The sequence below is a fragment of the Acromyrmex echinatior genome, chromosome 10, assembly GCF_024713525.1.
Source record: "Acromyrmex echinatior isolate Ae372 chromosome 10, ASM2471352v2, whole genome shotgun sequence".
Taxonomy (NCBI): domain Eukaryota; kingdom Metazoa; phylum Arthropoda; class Insecta; order Hymenoptera; family Formicidae; genus Acromyrmex; species Acromyrmex echinatior.
The window spans coordinates 13922056-13947808 of record NC_141861.1 but is presented as its reverse complement, the minus strand read 5'-3'; the positions used below and the strand labels follow the sequence as shown (position 1 = coordinate 13947808).

General features: G+C 30.4%; 1 protein-coding gene across 14 annotated transcripts in view; it reads right to left on the bottom strand.

Annotated features, from left to right (window-relative positions):
• The window catches only part of LOC105143768 (band 7 protein AGAP004871), a 364599-nt gene that overhangs the window by 111297 nt on the left and 227549 nt on the right, over nt 1-25753 (bottom strand). For 13 of the 14 annotated variants that reach the window (XR_015546295.1, XR_015546296.1, XR_015546298.1 and 10 more), the window contains one exon: nt 2798-3001. The exons of the other annotated variant lie outside the window; for it this stretch is intronic. Coding sequence is in view for 8 of the 13 variants with exons in the window: in XM_087410053.1 (XP_087266179.1) it covers nt 2798-3001 (204 nt within the window). In the remaining 5 variants the exon portion in view is untranslated. The remainder of the gene's footprint in view (nt 1-2797; nt 3002-25753) is intronic. 14 annotated transcript variants of the gene reach the window in all.

The window sequence follows — 25753 nt, the reverse complement described above, 5'->3', positions numbered from 1 at the left end:
AAGGCTAGGGAATCGGCCGGATATCAATTCCAAACAATATTTATAATTAATATTAATATTGATGTTTATTAGTCGTAAAAAAATTTATTATACGTTTCGACCTTTTTACAAGTCATGTAAAATCATGTAAAATTATAAAATAAACCGGCTAATATTCAAATGAATTTCTGTTAGACATAAAAATATCGTGATACACGTCTTACAATCGTCGCAATTAATCGCTATAATAATTTCCAAACGCAGATTGAAAAGATGTAGATTGTGACTGGATTGAATAAGTTATCCTTCAAGTACCTAGGCATGTAGTTAACATCAAGCTAAGATAGAAGAGAGAAGATAAGAGATGAAATACGTTAAGAATGGCTGGATGTCTGAGAAAAGTGATATGGAACAACAAATTCATGAGCATGGCAGCGAAAGTACAGATATACAAATCTTGGGTCCGTTCAATATTGATATACACGGCGGAAATTCAGAAATATCCAAAACCAAGGTGAATCTCAGAACAGCAAAGATGCGGATATTATGAAGGCAAGTCAATAAGTTCTTAGAAAATCTGTCAGAGGAAAATCTGGCTTGCAGTGTCATGTCACATTACTTTTTGACAAGTAGCATCTTTCAGCTGATTACTGTCAAATTTCGAGCGGAATTCATCGAATAGTTTCATTTCTGTAGACGATTAAAGCGAATAACCTTTTGTATTTTTTGCAAAATGGAAAAAAACGAGTTTCGTGCAGTGATCAAATATCTACATATGAAAGATTTAACGCCAAAAGAAATCAAAGCCGAGTTGGATAATGTTCATAGCACATCTGCACCAGTGTTTGCGACTGTATACAATTGAGTGAATGAATTTAAACTTGGTACATCCACATGTCATGCACCTCGTTTGGGACGTCCAATTGAAGCTGCTACGCCAGTAATCATCGATAAAGTCCACGATATTGTTTTGACTGATCGACGAGTGAAAGTGCGGGAGCTTGTTGAGGGCACAGGCATATCACATAGCACAGTGATTTCAATTTTACACGAACAATTGGGTATGAAAAAGCTATCGGCAAGATGGATGCCGCTTTTACTCACTGTGGACCATAAGCGCGACCGTGTGACGATTTCAAAATAATATTTGGAGATGTTTCAATGTAATCCAGATGAATTTCTGCGTCGATTCATTACTGTGAACGAAATATGGATCCATTACTTCACACCTGAGACGAAGGAACAGTCAAAACAATGGTCAAAAAGTGGACCGAGTGAACCAGCTCCGAAGAAGGTGAAGACCGTGAAGTCGACCGGAAAGGGGATGACCATAGTTTTTTGGAATGCACGCAGTATAATTCATATCGATTACCTTCCGTCAAAGCAAACGATCAATGGCGATTACTATGCAGCTTTATTGGACCGTTTCAACAACATTTAAAAAAAAAATTCCAAATAAAAATCCTGGTTTTTGGATTTATCATCGACTAATTTTCATTATTTAATTAATTTTCATTGATTCATGCAATATTATATACTTTGTATTCAAGTTAGAATTCTATACAAATGAATTAAAACGCTAATTGGAAATAATATTATTTATTACTTTATAAATAATATCAAACGAACATTCCGTTAACACAAACGACTTTTATACTTGTTCTATTTTACAGATTAAATTCAAATTTTCTATTGGTTAACTTATTACACCATTAAGAAAACCCCTACAGCATGAAATATTGCAGCAATAGTGCGTTACATGTAAAAATTGCAGCAATATTGCTGCAACATTGAAATTTTAATATCTTGTTGCAATAATATTGCAAAATATTATAATTTTAATATTTTGTAGAAAACATTGCAATCTATTGTTGCAATATTACAATTCAATAAATAAATATACGGCCCCGCTGCGTTTTCTCCTTACGAGAAAATTATACGTCTCTCATAAGAAGAAAACAACCAAGAGTCCTATAAGAAAGAATACGCAAATCAGAAAGAATTAGCAAATCTCCTGGAGATTCCCAACCTTTTTTGGATGTACTTTCTAAGCCTCCGAATATTTTTTGATCATGTCTTTATTGTATATATTTTGAAATATTGTATGATACTAAACACATACAATAATATGTTAGCAATTAATAAAATTAGAATAATTGAAATATAGCAATATGTATGCAATATGTATTTCTCTAAATATTGCAGCAATATTTTATTTTTGCAAAGGACTATTGTTGCAGCAATGTTTTATGAAATATTGTAATCTTTCAAAATTGTTGAAATATTTTGCTATAGGGGAAGATTTATGCCTAAACTCAACTTTTTTTTTATTATTTCTTTTTTTTTCACGCTTTGACTTTTTTAGAATGAAAGAATGATAAATTCCAAACCCTGAAATTTCAGAAGTTTTCCAGAAATTTGCCAAAATACATAAAATTCCAGTATAATTTCAGTATAATTTAGCATCTAAAAATATTCAAAGACCGCTAGATACTATGGTATTCCAAGTAATTTATGTACCGCGGAAATATATTGATTTTAGAATATTACGTTTTTAATATGACGGGCAAACAAAGCAAAGTTTTTTTCTACACTGTAATCCAATTGATCACTTTAATCACTTTCAGTTCATCTTATGTGTCTTGTGTAATGAAATACTTTGCTAATTGCATTTATTTTATATCTGTTTTTTATTAAAAAGGATATAATATTCAATACTTTTTTATGAAGTTGGTGTATATTTTTTTCTTTTCCAAAATGATTAATATTTTTTTCCTTAGGATACATAACATGCATAATTGTGTCTTTTTTCTTATACCTGCATGTTTCCGGAGATTGTTTCCCGCTCACTCAATATTTCATGAAGTGGTCGCGTTCCCATCGTATTCCTTAAAGTCGTTTGAGCCAGTAACCTCGTACTATGATGCGCATTCTCCACATTTGCAATCGAAATGGTCGCGTTATTAACACGGTAATAAACTACTGCATCAACAGATACCGTAACGCTATCCTTTGTCAAAACCTAATATAAATAAATAATTATATTAGATAAATAGATAATTATATATATATATATGTATATATTGATATTTTTTTTTAATATATTAAATTGAAACAAAAGTTCATAGCGCAGAGATCAAAATTCAAGAAACTGTAACTTTGTTAAAAAAGAACAAAATTTAAAGGACCTTACATCATCTTATGCAAACTGATTTTCTGGTCGAATTAACTAAATTTTATGTTGTAATTCTCTCGTCCTTCTGAACAAATATCTCCGTGGGACCAACCTTCTCTTATAACTAGTTTTTACGCTACACGTTCTGAAAGATTTATTCTTAAAAAATTGGTTTTCTTATTAATGATATTATGTATCATTAATATTCTTGAGGCTTCCATGGGTGATAAAATATCAGACTGCTCCTCGCTCTGATGAAGTGGACTACAAGGTTCACGAAACGTTGTCATTCTAAGAATGGATCTGGATTCGGAGGAAACCCGCGAAAAAGTGGAAAACGGGGAAACACCTTGAATATCTCCGCTATTTTTAGAAATATGAAAATATTATAATTACAAAAGTTGTACGGTATCAAAAGGACCATAATATACGCTGGTAAGAATTTTTTTAGGTGGAGGCGCTTCGGAGATTTCAAAGTCACTTCCATTTTTTTAAACGGCATACTAACTTTTTTAACCTTACAATTAGTGTAATAGTGAGTATTTAGACGATTTCAACGATCTATAATAAAAGGTCATTCGTCATTAAATAAAGAAGTAAAACAGAAGTGATATCCGTTTACATTAATGCAATATTGCAGTTGTCGAATTCTTGAAGTACGTACACTTCTTAAGATTTTCGGACTGATTGTCGCACATACTACGATAATTCGTTATTTCATATTTTTTTGACGTGGTTGACACTTCCTGATATACAATATCCTTATATTCGCTATGTTATAATAAAAAATGTAAATATTTACATTTCTTACTATGAATTCTATAAGTCTAAAGGTATTTGTGAAACTTCAAGTTAAAACAAAATAGTCTTACAAAGGAACCGTCGGAATTAATTTTAACGAGCTTTGGATATGTTGTAGAGCATAAGAAAATATTAGATCCATATTCCTTATCTCGAGATTTAGAGGAAACTCCTTCGAAAATAATGGATTGTATCGTTTCTTAAATATCTTTTAAACCAAAAATATTTTATACAAAAATTGTATAGTTTCTTATGCTCTATATAACGGCATAAAAGACATGTTGCAAAAATCAATTTTGTAACAAACAAATTTTGCTACAAACAAATTATTAGAAATTCATTATAGAGAAATTCTGATTACACCAATCGAACATGTCGCAATCAATTCACCTCAGCACACATTCGGAGCGGTAATTTCCATCAAATCAAGTGCACATTCATAATAATATAGATTACGAATGTGTCGAGCTATCCATCGACATGTAAGCGTTCTTCCTGTTCTGCCTGTTGTTTCTCGAATTCGAAGCCAGTACCACCATAATGGCATAAGAATGTTCTTATAGTTTGATCGAAATTACGACTCTGGATGCGCATTCTGACGATAATTAATTGCGATATGTAACATAAACTTACAACTAATATCAATATCATAATGGCATAAAAATGTGCACTTGATTTGATGGAAATGACCACTATGAATACGTGAGATGAGTTGATTGCGACATGTTTTTTATGTTATCTAATGAATGTGTAATATACGAAAGAAAATAATATAAAAACAGACGTTAATGTAAGTTATGTATCTACTAAAGATGGCTCCGTTGTGAACCGAAACGTTTGGAAGAATTTTAGTGATTGTAACAATATACTCTTTTGCATCGTTTAACGTGCTTGGCTCATTTAGCTCTTATTAGAATTTATTATTGAATTTGTCAGTTTTTTGAACCTTTAAAATTTGTTAATTTTAAAAATAAATAAATTATGAAAAATTGTTTTTGCCCATGCGTAGATTACTAAGAATAATCAAAAAATAACAATTGTAAACAGGACTAAAGCATGAAAAAATATTTTTGAAAAAAGTTTTGTTAAAAGTACATTGCAAAAATCAATTTTGCAATTAATTGTTATAAACAAATAATTTATACATAAACAAAGAACAATTTAAGAAAGAGTTATACATGTTTGTTTAATAATTTTTCTAATACAATCGATTGGTGTAGTCACTATTTCTCTACAATCAATTTTTAATAATTTGTTTATAACAATAATTTCGTATATTATCTAAAGTGCACGATGTTTGCCTCTTTTTTTGACAAATTTAATTGTGGAATTATAACATTTATATTTATTAGGTGTTGGAATTAATTCGTAGCGTTTTACAAGTGATGGGAAGTACTTTCATTAATGTATTTTTTAATGCTCATGTGAAATAAATAACATTCTTTCATTAAAAAACGCTACGAATTAATTCCAACACCTAATATATTTGTTACATTTCTGCATGTTGTATTTACACACGGACGGATATTTAATAAAATATAAAAATAGTAAACATAAAAAATATAAATATAGTAAGTATAAATTTTGATAATGTAAAAAAATAATATACAGGGTGTTTTCTCTACCCTCTCTCTTACGTTCGTAGATCCAGTTCAGCCAACCTTAGTTGTTGTCTTCATCGCACACACATCATTTAGATTCGGTCTCTTTTTATCATGTACTACTTAGTAATACTAATGTTTGTTTGTGTCGCATGCTCCTACTCTAGTTCCTACTCACTTGAACACATTTGTTGGAGTGAGTAGGAGTATAATAAGAATTGAAAAACATTTCAGAAATATATATTTAAAATATCTATACTTTTTTATAGAATTTTTCATACACAAGATGCTAAGCCATCCCCGCTCCTCGCGATCCGCGCGCCGTGCGATCGATGGACTATATCTTCGGCAATATTAGGTCGGACGCGCGTATTCTATCTTTAAATATTATTAATATCTCGTTAACTATTCCGAGAATTGCAAAATGATAGAGGACTTTTCGACTTAGTTTAGTCCGCTCCTCTTTGTTCTTATTTTTATTTTTATTTTTATTTTTATGTTATTTTATTTCAATAACTTTAATTATTATTTTGACTCTCATATTATTTTGTATCTCTGATTAATACCACAAGATCTTTAACGTCGAGTCGCGAGAAACGCTTACATGTAAGGTGATATAATAAAAAACGCAGATAGATGATTTTAATAATTCTCTAATTTTTTCGTTTTTGTATTTCTTTTGAATGACTACACAACAAATCTGATGAGCGATGTGATTCTATCGAGTGACACAATGTATATGACTTCGTTTTTACTTTATGTAAGTTTTTATGATATTATTGTATAAGTATTAATATTCTTAATAATTACTTAATAATTAGACTATTCATTACATAGTTAATTTGATAGTTGGATGAAGAAGAATGAACTAAATTGTCGGGAATCATCAATTTGGAATTTGCGTTAATTATGTAACTTCGATTTATATTTTATATTGATAAAGACTCGAATTGATGCATTGAAACGTATATATCTTATTCGTTTTGTTACATTCACATGAAAATAAAGAATTTTCTGTGCATCCGAATAGCTGATGGCTTTGATGGGCTTTTTTACATTGGTCAACATATATACAATTATATATAAATCATTTTTCCCTGGATAAATGAACAAATGAATACATAAATAAAAATAAATAAATAAGTACAATTTGTACCAACAATACTTATACCAACGTATATATATATATATATATAATGCACAGAGATCAGTTGTAGACATCATTTATTTCTTTGCAGTTGGCAAGCCTGGATCTACGATACTTCGATTCGCAAAAGGGGCGTGGTTTGCCCAAACTGAGCATACCATATCAATCTCTTCCACCATGGTCTAGCAGCCATTCGAGCAAAATATTTTTTCTCGGATCAAAATGTCAGCAAGTGTGACCATCATGTCGTTTTAATTAATAAATTTATGATTTTTTTAAATCGCAAAAATGATGAAGATGTGGCTTGTGTCCTTCAAATAAAAGAAATGTTCAAGAAAGAATGTCTAACGTGTCTACAACCGATGTGTAATAAACACACTCTCTAAATATAAATTAGTGGATAATTTATTGAAATGACATATTTATTGTTAGTATTGAATTATCAGCATATCATATTAACACATTCGGCAGTTGATAATCAGTGAAATTCAGTTATAAAAAAAAATAGGTTTGAGCATTATATAGTTAAAATATCGATATTTGCACGTTCTAGCATATTGTAATTCCAATCTTACCATATACGTTGAAAGCTCTACATTTATATACTGAAGCAAGATTTGCTATAGGTTAGGGATATCACATTTCATTAATTAATTAACAGTGACATATTTGGCACTAAATTGGTGATTATCCATTAATTCAGATTTAGAGAGCAAACTCTATTTGTATACTGAGATATTGCTGTAGCGAAGAGTAATATTTTCTATATATTTTTTGTATTTTACGTTTTTCATCTATATTTGCCTCCAGTATTAATAATAATAAATATAATTTTTACATTAATAATATAATAACTTAAACCAATAATAAATGATTTTTTACTTGAATTTAACATCTTCTTTATACTTAAAAGATGACCATCTTCTTCCTTCAAAATAAATACTTTTTTTGAATCGCGTGTAACCATACTATTTTTTTTTAAATATTATACATTATGTTAAGAGTACTGGGCTAAAATTACATTTGAAAATATTACAAATTTAAAGTTACGATTAAAATAAAAAGAACATTTTTCCGAATTTAACATGTTTACGATTTTTTTAAATGTTAAAATTAAATTTTTCATTAAAACGTCATTGTTTTATTAAAGGATGAAATTATAGTATACTGTGTACTATTTTCTAAATCATTACAACTAATACTATTGATTTGGTAACACTTTAAAGATCGGGTTTGATTATTTGAGTTAATAAATTTTGCAACAAATTGTTATAAACAAGTTATTAAAAATTAGAAAAAAAGTGACTACACCAATCGATTATATGGAAAAAATTATTAAAGAAACGTGTATAACTCTTTCTTAAATTGTTCTTTGTTTATGTAAAATTTATTTGTTACAACAATTAATTGTAAAATTAATTTTTGCAATGTACTTTTAATGTCAGAAATATTTCTTCATGTTCGATGCTATTTACAATTATCATTTTTTTAACACATATAAAAAATAAGAGCATAAAAAACCACAGCACAAGTTATAGTTTGTGATATATAATTATTATTACATTAATTAAAACATTAAACGTTTCGGCCACAATCTGGCCATCTTCAGTAATTCAATAATATTCTTAAAACGCAGAGTTACATCTAGTTGACATTAAATTCAACAGTCGAGAGTTGTAATTAAATAAACATGTTCTTTTGTATGTGAAGATGCTTCATGCAGTAATGTTAAACCGTCAATTGTCATATCAAGAAAAGTGTAGAACAAGAATTTCCAGATTCTAAATAAAATTGTATATATTAAAATCTTCTAGTCGGAATATAAAGAAATAGAATCATTACCTGTTTTACAGCAAAAAAACCAAACGATGAATCTCGAATATTTCTTTTACACAGTTAGAATTTTGTCACATTTTGTGACATTATGTGTTGTTATTTGTCCTATCATATATTTTACCACTATTTATATATCTGAGTCAAAATTTTTAGAAAGTTCTAGAATTGTTTATTAACAGAAAGAGACATCCTTTTTTAGAAGAGGAAAATAAACCTCAGGCAAACCTTCCGTGTCACTTTGCTTATTGATACCACTTGTTTGTCTTTTTATATGTATCATTTCCGAAATTCTTCTTTTCGCTAAAGATTGTTCTCTATCTAAAATTCTTATATTATCCCAATCTAATTCATGCATCTCATTCATACGGTGACGTGAAACCACAGAAATTTCGGAAGAAGATTTTCTTATATCAGCCTTATGTTCTTTAATCCGAGTTTTTAATTTCCGTTTGGTTTGGCCAACATAAGACGATTCACAGTTTGAGCAATTAATTTTATAAACTACTCCGCATTGGTCATCCTTAGGCAAAGAATCCTTTCCTGTCTTAATAAATGTATTCAATTTATTCATAGGTTTATAAGCTATATTAAAACCGTACATATGTGAAAGTTTTTTAAATTTTTCCGAAACTTTGCCCAAATATGGTATCGTGAAAAATTTTTTTGAAGTAACATTAGAGTCACATTCATTATTAATTTCTTTACGATTTTGATCTAAATTAGTTCTGTTTTCCAACGTTTTAATTCTATTATTTATTGTAGAAAATATAAACTTTAAAGGATAACCATTACTTAGAAACGTGTGAATTAATTCAGAGATGTTTTTTTCATGAAATTTAGGATGGGATAAGAATAGAATTCTATCAAATTGCCCAATAATAACTCCCCTTTTGTGTTCTAACGAATGATTCGAAAAATAATTAAGATATCTCCCAGAATTGGTAGGTTTTTTATAAATATCGAAGATGATATTTCCTTCCTGTCTCGTTAATTTAACATCTAGGAAATGTATGCCGTTATCATCGCCAAAGTCCACAGTAAATTTAAGCCTTTCATGATATGAGTTAAACAATTCTAGAACTCCTTCAACTTTTTCTTTGTGTATAGCTAATACAATATCGTCCACATAACGAAAATAAAACGATGAATTAATGTTATTCTTGGTAACGATTTCTTGTTCCAAATCTTGTAAAACAATGTTCGCCAGTATGGGGGACAAAGGAGAACCCATTGGCATGCCAAAAATCTGTTTAAATATTTTATTATCAAAACTAAAAAATGTAGAATTAATTATAATCATAATTGCTTTGATAAATTCATGTAAAGGAATCGAAGTCTTATTCTCCATAAGATTCCATCTGCGTTCAATGCTTTTTGATACTAATTCGGTCGGAATATTCGTGTACATGGAGACCACGTCAAATGATATAATACTAAAATTTGTATCAATTGCTTTACCATTGAGTTTATTTACTAAATCAAAGCTATTTTTAACGAAACTGAAATTTTTTATATTATTATTGTCAATGATTTCCTTTAAGAAAGTCGCCAGTGGATAAAAAGCATTATTAATACAACTGACAATCAATCTTAAAGGGTGACCTTCTTTGTGAATTTTTGGCAAACCGTAAGATCTCGGAAGTTCGCCGTCCGAAACGTACAATTTTTTATATAAATTAGAATCAATGTACCCCTTATTTTTCCAATTTTTTAATAATTTACCAATTTCAACAGTTATTTTCTTCGTGGGATCTTTTTTGATTGAATCGTATGTAGTATGATCATTAAGAATCTCATACATTTTTTCTTTATAGCTATCACGACTCATAATTACGGTGGTATTCCCTTTATCCGCTCTAGTAATTAAAATATCAGGATTCTCTGAGATGAATCGGGATGCTGGAGTGTCCTGTTTTATCATTAAATTTTAAAAGCACCTTTCTCATAACTGTGTTTATGGACTGAAAAATCCTTCTCCACAATTAAAGTATCGACAACAACGCAAAGCGCCAGCTACATTTGAATACGAAAAACGAAAAAAAATTAAAGACTTACAGTTTTGTTATCGGCTTCTGTAGTCAACACATCACAATATGTGTTGCATATAAGAGTTTCAGATCTTGCACGTTCATGAAAAGTAGCTAGCGTATTGTAGAAAACCTAAACGAACAATCCCATGCTTTTAGAAACGCGGTAGGAGTTTTAGTTTAAGAGAAAGGTGCATCCAAAAATTTCGTTTGTATATTACGAGTGAAATTGACGTGAAGCCATGAAACTGAGCAGTATTTTAGTTCCGCGATATTCCGACAGCGGCGCTGTCATGAAAAGTGCGTCGCTGAACCATAGAAATGATCTGAATTATCGACCTACTCAGGCTCATATCAATCAAAACGTGCCCTGGTCAAAGTTTTTTCTTTTGAGAGGAAAAATAATAAAATAAATATGATATTACTTATTTCAATTTTGTTGAAATAATTTCTTCCTAAACAAGAAACATACCATATTATTTACATATGAATACAAATGAAGATAATTATTTTAATTATACTATTCTGTCTTTTACATACATTTTATTTAGTAAATTATTGATGCATATATATAAAATAACATATACATATATATATATATGTATGTATATGTATGTATGTGTATATATATGTGTATATATATATATATATATATATATGCATATATAATAGCATACATACATACGCATGTGCGCATATATGCGTGTGCGCGCGCGCGCGCGTGTGTGCGTGTACATATATACAACACATGTTTAAACTTTATTTACTGAATTATTTACACATGCATATATCAAGGTTCGGAACGTGATGTGTTTCGGTTGAGCTTTCTTTCTGCTCGGATGTCGGAACGACAAGCGGCAATCTCGTAACAGACGTAGCATATAAATGAAATTTTCGAATACACTTTGTTCTTATACTAAAGCTCGTAACTCGTTTCTGCAAGCATAGTATTGTTCTTTGAGGTTTTCTGTAAATCGCCAGCTACTTATGCAAAGTCTGAAATTATTGTATACAGCACATTTTTGACTCGGATATCGAGTCTTAGTAAGAAGTGCCATTCCTCCTATCGGTCGCGCGCAAAGTAGTATTGCTATTCAACTATAGAAATGGATTGAACCATTGTAAATAAATCAGCAATATATTATCAGCCGGAAACGCCATAATAATATATTTTTTTATATATAGAAATATATATCAAGATCGTTGTTTAGAGAAGGAATCATGCGTTCTTGATGTATCGATGATGATGCCAGAATCGATAGAAATCACATTCTTGAATTGCAGAACGAATTATTGAAACAGAAGTACGACAGAGTGAGACAGAGAAAAAACAAAAAAGGATAGAAACTCCGATTGTAATCGGTGAGACTTCGCATGCCGAGCTGGGCTCGTCGAACGAAACAGCGAGTCTATCCTTCAGAGTCTCTCTCTCTCTCTCTCTCTCTCTCTCTCTCTCTCTCTTTCTCCTCTCCTCTCCTCTCCTCTCTTCTCCTCTCCTCTCCTCTCCTCTCTTCTCCTCTCCTCTCCTCTCCTCTCCATTCCTCTCCTCTCCTCCCCCCCCCCATCTCTCTACGGTCGCTTGTTTCTAGCGACCGAAAATGCTTTCTGGAAAATTTCGGCCGCTCAATGTGTATAATTAAGAGGAGAAGGAACATTATAGATAAAATATAAGTTTTAATAAATTATGCTAATCCTATATCCCTCCAATTTATGTATAATAGTAAAAATAATTTCAAAACACGAATTTACGGGATATTTCTATGATTTTCCATGAACCTTATATATCACGTTCATAGAAAAGATTTGCAAGACCTCGGCGTGGTCTCACGCGTAAGATGCGAGATCTGAATGTTAGAGATCTCATGATCAATTCCTTTTTTCTTTTTTCATAATTTTTTTTTTTTAAATAAGTGATTGAAGACATTGTTAACAAACATATATTACAGGCTAAATATATTTTTATTTAATTATTGAAATTATATGTGTATTTCTAAACGTTTTAATTTACCTTTAGAAAAAATCCAAAAAAAAATTATGTTTATATAATAATGTAACGTCGATCAGTACTTTCTGTGAAATGTTTTTTTTATAATTATCATCCGAAAGAAAATTCTGATAATCAATCAAATCGCAAAAGTGCGATTAATATAATTATAAGGATGATTAATATAATTATAAGGATGATGTCAATATAATTTTATAATTAACAAATCAAAAAGCCTTTATATGTGCCTTTATATGCAACATACAAATAATTTTTTATTTATCTATTAAAGTGATTCGGTATTCTTCCTATAGTTATTGGAATACATATTAAATTTTGGGTCGACTTTTGAAGCATCGCCTTCTTTCCCGCCGCCGCCGCCGCTCAATGCTCGACGGCTGAGCTGCACCGGATCGCGCGCGGATGTGTATCTCAGGAGCGTTGCACTAAGAAATATGCTTCGTCTTCTAGCAAATTATCTTCTAGCAAATTATCAATCCTTTACTTTCCTTAGTCTTCTGTGATGTCTTCTTTATTCAATATGTCTTCTTTATTCACATGTTGAATAAAGAAGACATCACGGAGTTATTGAAGTTGAATCATTCCAGTTTAAAATTACACATCTCGTTCTGTATCGACTCTTATTAGTCTTAAATTGATATTATCAGTATTCTATATTAAAAGATATTACATTTTGTGGCACATAAGCGTGGTCAGTAGCTCTTTGAAAGAAAACCGAATGTATCAATGTAATGTATAAAAATAATAAAGTAAATATTTTAAAAGTACATAATATTTAGTAAAATGTATATACTTATTAATATGATGTTCAATCACTATTATTAAAAAAATAACAATTATGTAAGAAGGAAAATATTTTTATGATAATTTTCATGCTAAAATGTTGTCATGATAATTTTCATGTTGGAAGGTATGATAGCAGCATGTTTCTTATACTGTGACGCTCCTGAGATGCATGTCCGCGCGCGATCCAGCGGTTTAGCCGTCGACTGTTGAGCGGTTGTAAAGGAAAAATAGGCAGCACCTCAGAAATTGTCTCGAAATGTGTAACTAGTTCTGAGCACACTAAAGTACACATATAATTTCTATAATTTTATAAAAATATATTTGGAGTAATATGTTGTCATTAATAACGTTATTTGTTTAAAAAAAAAATTAAGAAAAAAAGGAAAAAGCAGGATTGAACATAGGATCCTCAACATTCTGATCTCGCACCTATCGCCCGAGACCACGCCTGAGTTTTTACAAACCGCCTCTATGAACGTGGTACATAAAATACACGGAAAATCGTAAACTATATCTCGTTAACTATCACGTTTTGAAATCATTTTTGCTATTATATATTAATGAGAAAGGTATATGATTAACTCTTTCACTAATATCATGTGAGACTCGTGGTAAAGAAATCGAGCTAAACATAAACAATATGTTCCAGGCTGTTAATTATGGCACGCGCCATCGTAACTTAAATCGTAGGGCAAAGGATTAATATAATTTAATAAAAATTAAGTATTGTCTAGAATGTCTCTTTCCTCCTTATGATACACGCCAAGCGGTCGAGATCGTCGAGAAAATATTTTCGGTCGCTAGAAACAAGCGACCACAGAGAGAAGGACAGTGACAGATGACTCATTGTTTTGCTAGCGGGCCCAGTCCGTGCGGAGACTCACCGATTACAATCGGAGCTTCTATCCGTTTGTTTTTTCTCTGTCTCGCTCTATCGAAATAACAAAAATTGAAAGAATTTTAAATCACGAACACGGTTGCCAGTTCTCCGTTTTTTTTTTTCGACAGACTTCGGTTTCTTGGACTAATATTCAATAATCCAGCAGATGTGAAAATCTCCAATTTTTGTCGAATTAAAATTCTTTCATTTTCTTTTTATTAAATTATATTAATCATATATCTTTCTCATTAACGTAGCAAAAATGCAAATGCAAAAATGATTTCAAAACGTAAACATTGATGAGATATACAATAGTTTACGACTTTCCATACACTATATGTATCGCATTCGTCGAGGTGATCTGCAAGAACGCGTGGTCTCGGGCGTTGGGTGCAAGATCAGAATATTGGAGATCTTATGTTCGATTCTGCTTTTTCCTTTTTTAATTTTTATTTAATAAATAACATTTTATTTATTAAATTTTATTAATAAACATATTACTCCAAATATACTTTTTATAAAATTTCAAAAATTATATACGTATACTTCAATGTGCTCGAAATTAGTTGCGCATTTCGAGCCGATTTCTGAAATGCTGCCTACTTTTCCTTCACAATCGCTCGACGCTTGACGGCCGAACCGCTCACGCGTGGACGTGTATCTCAAAAGTGTCATAGTATAAGAAACATGCTGCGACCATACCTTCCAGCAAATTGTCATGAAAATATTTTCCTTCCTACATAATATTGTATTTTCTTAATAATGGTGATTGAACATCATATTAATAACTTAATGCATTTTACTAAATGTAATGTACTTTTAAAATATTACTTTATTATTTTTATGATACATTCAGTTTCAAAGAGTTACTGATCACGTTTTTATGCCACAGAATGTAATATAAAATTTTACTTTACCGCATCATACATCTGGTCATCTATTTGTATTTTTTTTTAGTGGAATAAACCTGGAAAATACATTTAAATGACGTATCAATAATAGAACTTCAAAGATAATAGAGAGTCTTTTTACAATAGCGTGAATTTAGATACGTTGAACGCCTTTTCTTAATTAGTCGCTAAGGAAAAGATAATGTGATCATGATATCGATTATGTATCTTTTTTCTTAGAGTGATAAATAACAATTTTTTGTATGTATGTGTATTATATATATATATATATATATATATATATATATGCATACATATATCATTTTGCGTGACGCTGTATGTGTAGAAAACAACGGCATTATACGAGTCAATCAGCTGTAATCAGTATGACCCGCGTTCACAGTATCATTGCCGCACAACAGTGCTGTCAATGTAGTGTAGTGTAGTAGTGTTCTACACACACCATATATATATATGTGTGTGTGTGTATGTGTATGTATATATGTGTGTATATGTATATATATATATACGAAGGGTATCCAGAAAATAAGTTCCGTTTGTATTATACGTTTAGTAAGGTCGATGTATGAGCGAGCTGGCAACACAGCATTGAAGAGGGGAAGCTACCGAATAGAATGAGCGGTGTTCGGCGTCAGTAGCTCGTGAAACACGGTCAGGAGAGGTTATCAAAATGGAGTCCTCCACTTCGCGTCCCGCCACCTCCATTCCGATTCCTTCTCGAGTTGTTTTGCGCGGCATCATTCAGTTTCTTTTTGCTCAAGATTTTAAATCGGTTGATATTCACAAACAGCTTGTTTCTGTATATGGAGAGAGTGTGATGAGTGAATCTATGGTGCGGAGATGGGTCCGAGAATTTAAGGCAGGAAGACATTCGCTTGAAGACGAAAGTGGGAGAGGCAGACTCTCCCTTATCACGGATGAGTTGACGACAAAAATTGAAAATGCGATTCGCAATGATCGTCGTTTAACTTTAGATGAACTCCACAACCTTTTTCCAGAGATATCCCGAAGTCTTATCCATGAGATCGTTTCAGAAAAACTCGAATTTCGGCCGCACGTCGCTGCTTCAACAACTGCACTTTTGAATCAGTTTAGTTGGGATGTTTTGACCCACCCACCGTATAGCCCGGATCTAGCACCATCGGACTACCATCTTTTTACGAAACTGAAGGAGTCCTTGGCCGGAAAACGCTTCCAAAGCGACGAGGAAGTTCAGACAGCTGTAACTAACTGGACTAAAGAACTGGCGGGAAGTTTCTATGCAGAAGGGATTTCGAAGCTTGTTTCCAGTTATACAAAATGTATTGAGATTGACGGGAATTATGTAGAAAAAGACTAGAAGTTGTCAAGTATTATCCATGTAAATTTTAGATTTTTTCAATAAAAACTTTATTTGTAAAAAAAAACGGAACTTATTTTCTGGATACCCCTCGTATATATATATTTATATAGTGTTTTTTGTTCACAAAATAGAAAAAATAGTAGCAGAATATTGTCTGCCTTTGATAAGAGAAGGTTATGGGTGCTTTATAACAAGCGACTCAGTACAATATCTCATCCTTGTATTATCGAACAAGATTGTAATAATGCACCGTGTCGCACTGTGTCTCTTGTTGGAAAGCACTCTAGAAGGCCAAAATTGGTTATTGTGATGTGTGTTTCTTGTTGGCACCCTATAAAGCCAGAATGAGAAAGGTTAGCATCTTTATGTTATTCGTAAAAATATCACTTTTATTTATCATACAAGTGATATGATTAAATTTATTGTTATAACAATAAATTGCGCTTTGCCTAATTATGATCCAATATCAGAGGCGTTCATCGTGGGCTGACTATTTTTAATTTACTACCAGAGGCGTTAATCGTGAGCTGGCTAGCTATAATAAAATGTCACAACCATAAATCATATTTTGGCTAGTTATAGACAAATATCAGAGGCGTTCATCGTGGGCTGACTATATTTAATTTACTACCAGAGGCATTAATTGTGAGCTGGCCAGCTATGACAAAATGCCACAGCCATAAATTGTGCTTTGGCTAGTTATAAATAAATGTCAGAGGCGTTCATCGTGGGCTGACTATATTTAATTTACTACCAGAGGCATTAATTGTGAGCTGGCCAGCTATGACAAAATGCCACAGCCGTAAATCGCGCTTTTGCTAGTTATAGATAAATGTCAGAGGCGTTCGTCGTGGGCTGACTATTTATATATAATATATATATATATATATATACACACACACACACATATATATACAATATACATTATACAGTCAATAGTCACATGCATAATTTTTGTACGATGCTGTACGTTTATGAAATGTATGTAAGTATATCATATTCAAAGTGTTTTAACAAATATATACACTTACAGGTCAATGTACATTGACTAACAGCAAGTTGCAATAAGTATATTTTTATTAAATGAACACTCTGACTGTGACTTAGATATATTTTCGGATGCAACTATGTATTTGAAATACATGTATACACGTGTAATGTAATAGCACTTTTTCTTTTATTCCCAATGTCATTTTAACTTAGGATGTAACATGTATTGTCAGTACGTAAATACATTGCACATATATATATATTCTATTCCATCTCTTTTTATTATGTTTAATGGACCTTTTACAATTATAAGCCATAAATCAGTCATAAATAAGAAATCAAACGCTAAAAACTTGGCTGTGATTGATCAATTTTTAGCTTCTGACTTCTGATTTGTAACTAATGTGTTATTGTAGAAGGTCCATAATAAAAAGAGATAGAAGTTTATTCATACTTAGCTTTTCATGCAGATATAATATAAACACAGTCTATTAGTGAACACAGAATATTAGAATTATATTTTATGTGCATTATGTGTACACACATTATAAAATATATTTCTAATTCATATTCATATACGTGTGTAGCTACTTCATCTCTTTTTGTTACGTATAACAAAAAGGTGTACTGATGTCCTCTTTTTTCTACGTTTAATAAAAAGGGATATGTTTTTTTATGATCAAATATTAGTGATATATATATTATATTTTCAATATTAGAATATACATACAACGAACATAAATCAAAGTTAACGACAGTCAAACGCAGATGATCAGACGTAACATCTTAAAAAAAATAATCAAATTACCTCTGATAAATCCTCATTTTATGTGTGTATATATATATATATATATTAGGTGTTGGAATTAATTCGTAGCGTTTTTTAATGAAAGAATGTTATTTATTTCACATGAGCATTAAAAAATACATTAATGAAAGTACTTCCCATCACTTGTAAAACGCTACGAATTAATTCCAACACCTAATATATATATATATATATATATATATATATATATATATTATATATGTATACAATTTTATTGCACATTTAAACACAGAGAATGCATAAACAGCTTAGCATTGATAACTTCTATCTGCAACGTATGTATATTCACACATTATAGTACATATATGCAATATTGCCTATGTGTGTATTATATTTAAGTACATCACTAATATTTTAACATGATTAACTTCTGCATATTTTTATTAAACATAGCAAAAAATGATATAGCTATGTATATTATATGTGTAATATCTATGTATAGCTAATACATATCACATCCTGACCTAAAATGACATTGTACGACAGGAAAAATGCTATTATATAGGCCCATGTGTCAATGTACACTGTCAATACTGAAAATCTATAGTTACGTATTTTCAGTACTCGCAGTGAATATCGAAATACAGTTGTAGTATCACTTTTTCCTATGATCAATATCATTTAGGGTTGAGTCAAGATGTAACATATATTAGTGTCAATATATGGACACATGTTTCATATATATATATACTATATATATATATATATATATATATATAAATGAATACGACAATGCACATACATAATGTAACTCTTTTTACTCTGTCTAATAAAAAGAGATAGATACTTATAGTACTTATACATTACTAATATGTCGACTATATATCTAATATAGAAAATTGTATGTATATTATACTATGATAATTCTAACATTGTTGTAATATATAACAAAACATTATTAGTGAATATAAATTATAATTATATTTTATATGTATTATAATGTACATATACCTACACAATAATGTACCCAAAATATAATTTTAATATTGCATATATCATTAATTCACTAACATGTTTATGTCTTCACTAATATGTCAATAATAGTATAATATTTTTTGTGTTATTGTGTATATACACATATATTATAATACATATAAAATGTAATTGTAATTCGTATTCATGAATGTCTTTTTATATACAACGTTAGAATTACATTTTATATATCATTATACACATTATAATATAAAATTTTAATATTGCATAAAAATGGACATAGAGAATATCTGCATGAATATCTATATATATATATATAATGATATTCATTTATGATAATATATTATCGAAACCTAAAATGGCATTGGATGTAAGAAAAAAGTGCTATTACGGTTTCGTACCGATATATCTATTAATTAAAAATCTGTATTTTATGTATATTACAGACTTTTAGTGGTGATATATATTAGAACACGGCCTACATTGCATGTGTATATAATACAACTAAATATGTATATAATGCAACTAAATTTCTAAGGTCCGATTCTACAAATATAAGATTAACTTCAATTATGTTTATTTTTTTTTCAATTCTAAAATTTTCCAAAATAAATCTTACATTGTGGGACCGACCCTAATACACGTCCCTGTTAAGATGGTAATGTAGGAAACGGAATAAAAATATCGATAATTAATCGATCGAATTTCCTGCATGATCATATTAACTTCAGAGGGCGTAAGCAGCTTATACATTGGAAATGAAAACCTGTAATATCGACTTTGATCAAGTTCGGCCTTCGCTCCAGCATCCCCTTACCTCTCTTACACCTTCGTATAAAATTGTATTTTCAGAAGATTTACTATTACAATTCTTAATCGCTTTAAGGCGATTAACCTCTCTTACACCTTCGTATAAAATTGTATTTTCAGAAGATTTACTATTACAATTCTTAATCGCCTTAAAGCGATTAAGAATTGTAATAGTAAATCTTCTGAAAATACAATTTTATACGAAGGTGTAAGAGAGGTTAAGCGATTCATCTCAGAGAATCCTGATATTTTAATTACTAGAGCGGATAAAGGGAATACCACCGTAATTATGAGTCGTGATAGCTATAAAGAAAAAATGTATGAGATTCTTAATGATCATACTACATACGATTCAATCAAAAAAGATCCCACGAAGAAAATAACTGTTGAAATTGGTAAATTATTAAAAAATTGGAAAAATAAGGGGTACATTGATTCTAATTTATATAAAAAATTGTACGTTTCGGACGGCGAACTTCCGAGATCTTACGGTTTGCCAAAAATTCACAAAGAAGGTCACCCTTTAAGATTGATTGTCAGTTGTATTAATAATGCTTTTTATCCACTGGCGACTTTCTTAAAGGAAATCATTGACAATAATAATATAAAAAATTTCAGTTTCGTTAAAAATAGCTTTGATTTAGTAAATAAACTCAATGGTAAAGCAATTGATACAAATTTTAGTATTATATCATTTGACGTGGTCTCCATGTACACGAATATTCCGACCGAATTAGTATCAAAAAGCATTGAACGCAGATGGAATCTTATGGAGAATAAGACTTCGATTCCTTTACATGAATTTATCAAAGCAATTATGATTATAATTAATTCTACATTTTTTAGTTTTGATAATAAAATATTTAAACAGATTTTTGGCATGCCAATGGGTTCTCCTTTGTCCCCCATACTGGCGAACATTGTTTTACAAGATTTGGAACAAGAAATCGTTACCAAGAATAACATTAATTCATCGTTTTATTTTCGTTATGTGGACGATATTGTATTAGCTATACACAAAGAAAAAGTTGAAGGAGTTCTAGAATTGTTTAACTCATATCATGAAAGGCTTAAATTTACTGTGGACTTTGGCGATGATAACGGCATACATTTCCTAGATGTTAAATTAACGAGACAGGAAGGAAATATCATCTTCGATATTTATAAAAAACCTACCAATTCTGGGAGATATCTTAATTATTTTTCGAATCATTCGTTAGAACACAAAAGGGGAGTTATTATTGGGCAATTTGATAGAATTCTATTCTTATCCCATCCTAAATTTCATGAAAAAAACATCTCTGAATTAATTCACACGTTTCTAAGTAATGGTTATCCTTTAAAGTTTATATTTTCTACAATAAATAATAGAATTAAAACGTTGGAAAACAGAACTAATTTAGATCAAAATCGTAAAGAAATTAATAATGAATGTGACTCTAATGTTACTTCAAAAAAATTTTTCACGATACCATATTTGGGCAAAGTTTCGGAAAAATTTAAAAAACTTTCACATATGTACGGTTTTAATATAGCTTATAAACCTATGAATAAATTGAATACATTTATTAAGACAGGAAAGGATTCTTTGCCTAAGGATGACCAATGCGGAGTAGTTTATAAAATTAATTGCTCAAACTGTGAATCGTCTTATGTTGGCCAAACCAAACGGAAATTAAAAACTCGGATTAAAGAACATAAGGCTGATATAAGAAAATCTTCTTCCGAAATTTCTGTGGTTTCACGTCACCGTATGAATGAGATGCATGAATTAGATTGGGATAATATAAGAATTTTAGATAGAGAACAATCTTTAGCGAAAAGAAGAATTTCGGAAATGATACATATAAAAAGACAAACAAGTGGTATCAATAAGCAAAGTGACACGGAAGGTTTGCCTGAGGTTTATTTTCCTCTTCTAAAAAAGGATGTCTCTTTCTGTTAATAAACAATTCTAGAACTTTCTAAAAATTTTGACTCAGATATATAAATAGTGGTAAAATATATGATAGGACAAATAACAACACATAATGTCACAAAATGTGACAAAATTCTAACTGTGTAAAAGAAATATTCGAGATTCATCGTTTGGTTTTTTGCTGTAAAACAGGTAATGATTCTATTTCTTTATATTCCGACTAGAAGATTTTAATATATACAATTTTATTTAGAATCTGGAAATTCTTGTTCTACACTTTTCTTAATATGACAATTGACGGTTTAACATTACTGCATGAAGCATCTTCACATACAAAAGAACATGTTTATTTAATTACAACTCTCGACTGTTGAATTTAATGTCAACTAGATGTAACTCTGCGTTTTAAGAATATTATTGAATTACTGAAGATGGCCAGATTGTGGCCGAAACGTTTAATGTTTTAATTAATGTAATAATAATTATATATCACAAACTATAACTTGTGCTGTGGTTTTTTATGCTCTTATTTTTTATATGTGTTAATATTAGAACCACGTTAGTTTCAAGATATTTTTTATCATTTTTTTGCTATTCTTGGTGATCTAGGTATGGACAGAAACGACTTTTCATAATTTATTTATTTTTTTTTGCATAAACGTAAAAAAATTTAAGCATGCTCCTTTAGTAATTTTTCGCCCACAATCGATTGATGTAATTAGAATATTTCTACAATCAATTTTTAATAATTTGTTTGTAACAATTTGTTGCAAAATTAATTTTTGCAGCATATCATTTGTTTTGTATGCCATTATACAGAGCATAAGGAACTATGTAATTGTTATATAAAACATTTTTGGATATATTTCACAGTTTAAAAGACATTAAAAAAAAACGATACAATCCATTATTTTCGAAGGGGTGTTTCACTCCCTAAACTTCGATATAAGTACAAAAAAATATGGATTTAATATTTTTTCATGTTGTACAACATAAGTTCTCAACGTGGCATTCCTCGGTGAGTGCTAGTTGAGGAGATCTAGGGGGGCGTTGCTAGTCCTAAGGGTAATAAGGGGGGGGGGGGCGTTGAGGAGCAAGTGGATACGCCAGAGAAATTTAATCCCCTAATTTTTTTCTAAACAAATACTTAAATATTCACTTGATTATATAAATGTTACAGTTATACATTTTTATAAAAATTTTTATAAGAATTAAATATATCAATCAACTCTCCATACATATTGATTTAAATTGTATGATATATAAGATTTGTTTTTTTATTATGTGCAATTTTTTCGGCTAATGTTTTCTTGTTCAGAATGATCAAAATATTATAAATGCGTCATTCTGTGCATGTTTTGTCAAGTTCTTTAAGAGAACGCGGACATTCGTGCATGATTTCATGTCGCGCGTGGATCACCGCTGTGTGAGTATTTTTATTTGTTTCTGTATAATTTTCATTTTGTTGCTTTATTTAGAGATAGTTTGCCGGTTACCCGATTTACCAGTTTTTCCGCGAACAGGGCTAAAAAAAAAACCTAAAAACCTAAAAAAGGGGCGATGAGTCAAAAAGAAAAACTATACTCTACAACATATCCAAAGCTCATTAAAATCGATGAAAGTCAATTTCGACGAGTTCCTTATAAGTTTAGTATCAATAGATCTTTCAGAAGGTGATCACTTCATGTAATTGAGCTCTCCTGTGATTTTGATGATAAGTTAACGTTAAGTGAAAATGAAATTTTCATTTGCTGAACAAGTAGAATTTATTTATCAGAAAAAGCTCAGCAAAATTCAATAAGGGCGCAAGCATTGTATATTGAACGATATTCAGATCGGATGCATCCCTCACATTGTATATTTCAACGAATTTGTAAAAAATTAAGAAAAGCTTGACTACGCGAAAATCTGTGAAAAAGAGTGTCGTAAAGACAACGAAATCAATGTGCTTAGAATAGTGAATGCTAATCCTCAGATTAGGTTAAGAAAGATAGAACGTGAGTCGGGCATTAATAAAAAAAACATATTACGAATTCTTGTTCAACATAAATTCTATCCGTATCGTATTAATCAAAATTTACACGGTACGGATTTTGAAAATTGTGTTACATTCTATCAGTGGATGCAGCATCAAATACATTTTAACGATGATTTTTTTTTCATTAATATTATTCACCGATGAAGTAAGCTTTACTAATTATGGCTTTGTAAACTTGCATAATATGCATTACTGGATGAGAATCCGCAGTGGTTAAGATATCATGACAATGTTCGATAAATGTTTGCTGCGGTATCATAAATAACAAATTAATCGGATATATTATCACATTTCATCAACAGCACACTTAATAACATAAAGTATAATAACTTTATATGCAACGATCTCAGAATTTTATTAGAAAAAGTATAATTGCATATTCGCCGAGTAATGTGGTATCAACAAAATGGATGCCCCGCGCACATTATGAACGTAGAGTAAGAGCTACACTCAAAGAAATTTTCCCAAATCGATGGATAAAACGCGATGGGTTGATTTCATGGCCAGCTCATTCCGACTTAACACCGCTCGACTTTTTTACGAGGAACATTAAAAAATATTGTATACCAAGTATGCCAACCACATCTGAAAATATAAAGCAACGAATTATTGCAGTATGTGCGACAATCGTAATATAAAAAATGATTTATTTTAAAATATGAATCTTTATATAATACTTTTTGTATCGAAACAGTTTCTGTTTTTTTACAATCTTTTTAATTCTTCTGGTACTTTGAAGATAATTGTTTTAAAAATCTGATAAATTTTAAGATCTCAACCTGACAAAGAGATGGCACGAATTGCGAAATACAAATTGGAATATAACCTATACTTTTCTTCGAAAGGGATTGAGAGTAAAAAGTGTAAAAGGGTTTGGATGCATGGGCTCTCGTTTAAGAGAAATTTGCATGTGAAGTTGAGCAATCGGCCTGCTACGCAGTAAGCACTGAATAAGTAGGGACAAAGCAAGAAGCGCGGTGACCGAGAGGCCTAAGGCGCGCGTACTACTTTTATATCTGACGAAGAGAGTGTATGTTTGAGACCATGTAATATCAAATTTTTTTTTATTTCATCAAAAAACGTCATTTTATATTTTTATTTATATTTATTTATTTATAAAATTCGAACATTGCCGTACAACATTGTAAATTAAAATTTATATTAAAACATTGGAAACACAAATGAATTATACGTCACGAACATTTTATAAAATAATATTTCGTTTTATATTTATTTTTTTATTCATCATTATCATTATTATAAAATTCGGATATTGCCATATAATGTTGTGGGTGAAAATTAATGTAAAAAACATTGAAAACATAAGTGAGCCGCATCAATATTTAATGAAACAATTTGTGTTACATAAATTACATTTCAAGTTATATAGATTTGCAGGGAAATATAATTGATTAACATTATAAAAAAATTCGCGTTCATTTGCCAACTTTGACGCGCACCATGCAAATATCATGTTTTTAAATTTTGGAACACATAATAAATAATGAGTTAATGATTGAATTTAATTGCATCATATCGCGAATTCAATTCTATTTTTTTCTCGGTTAATAAGATTATCTGGACAATTTTTAATTCGCTTGATGATAATTTTGACTTGTCTGTAAAAATAAATATCACAAGGTTGACAGATCGGTGTGCACTCTCTTTCTCTCTCTCTCTCTCTCTTTGAAAGTATAATTTGCAAATTACATGTTGGCTTATTATCATTATTTATCAAAATTACA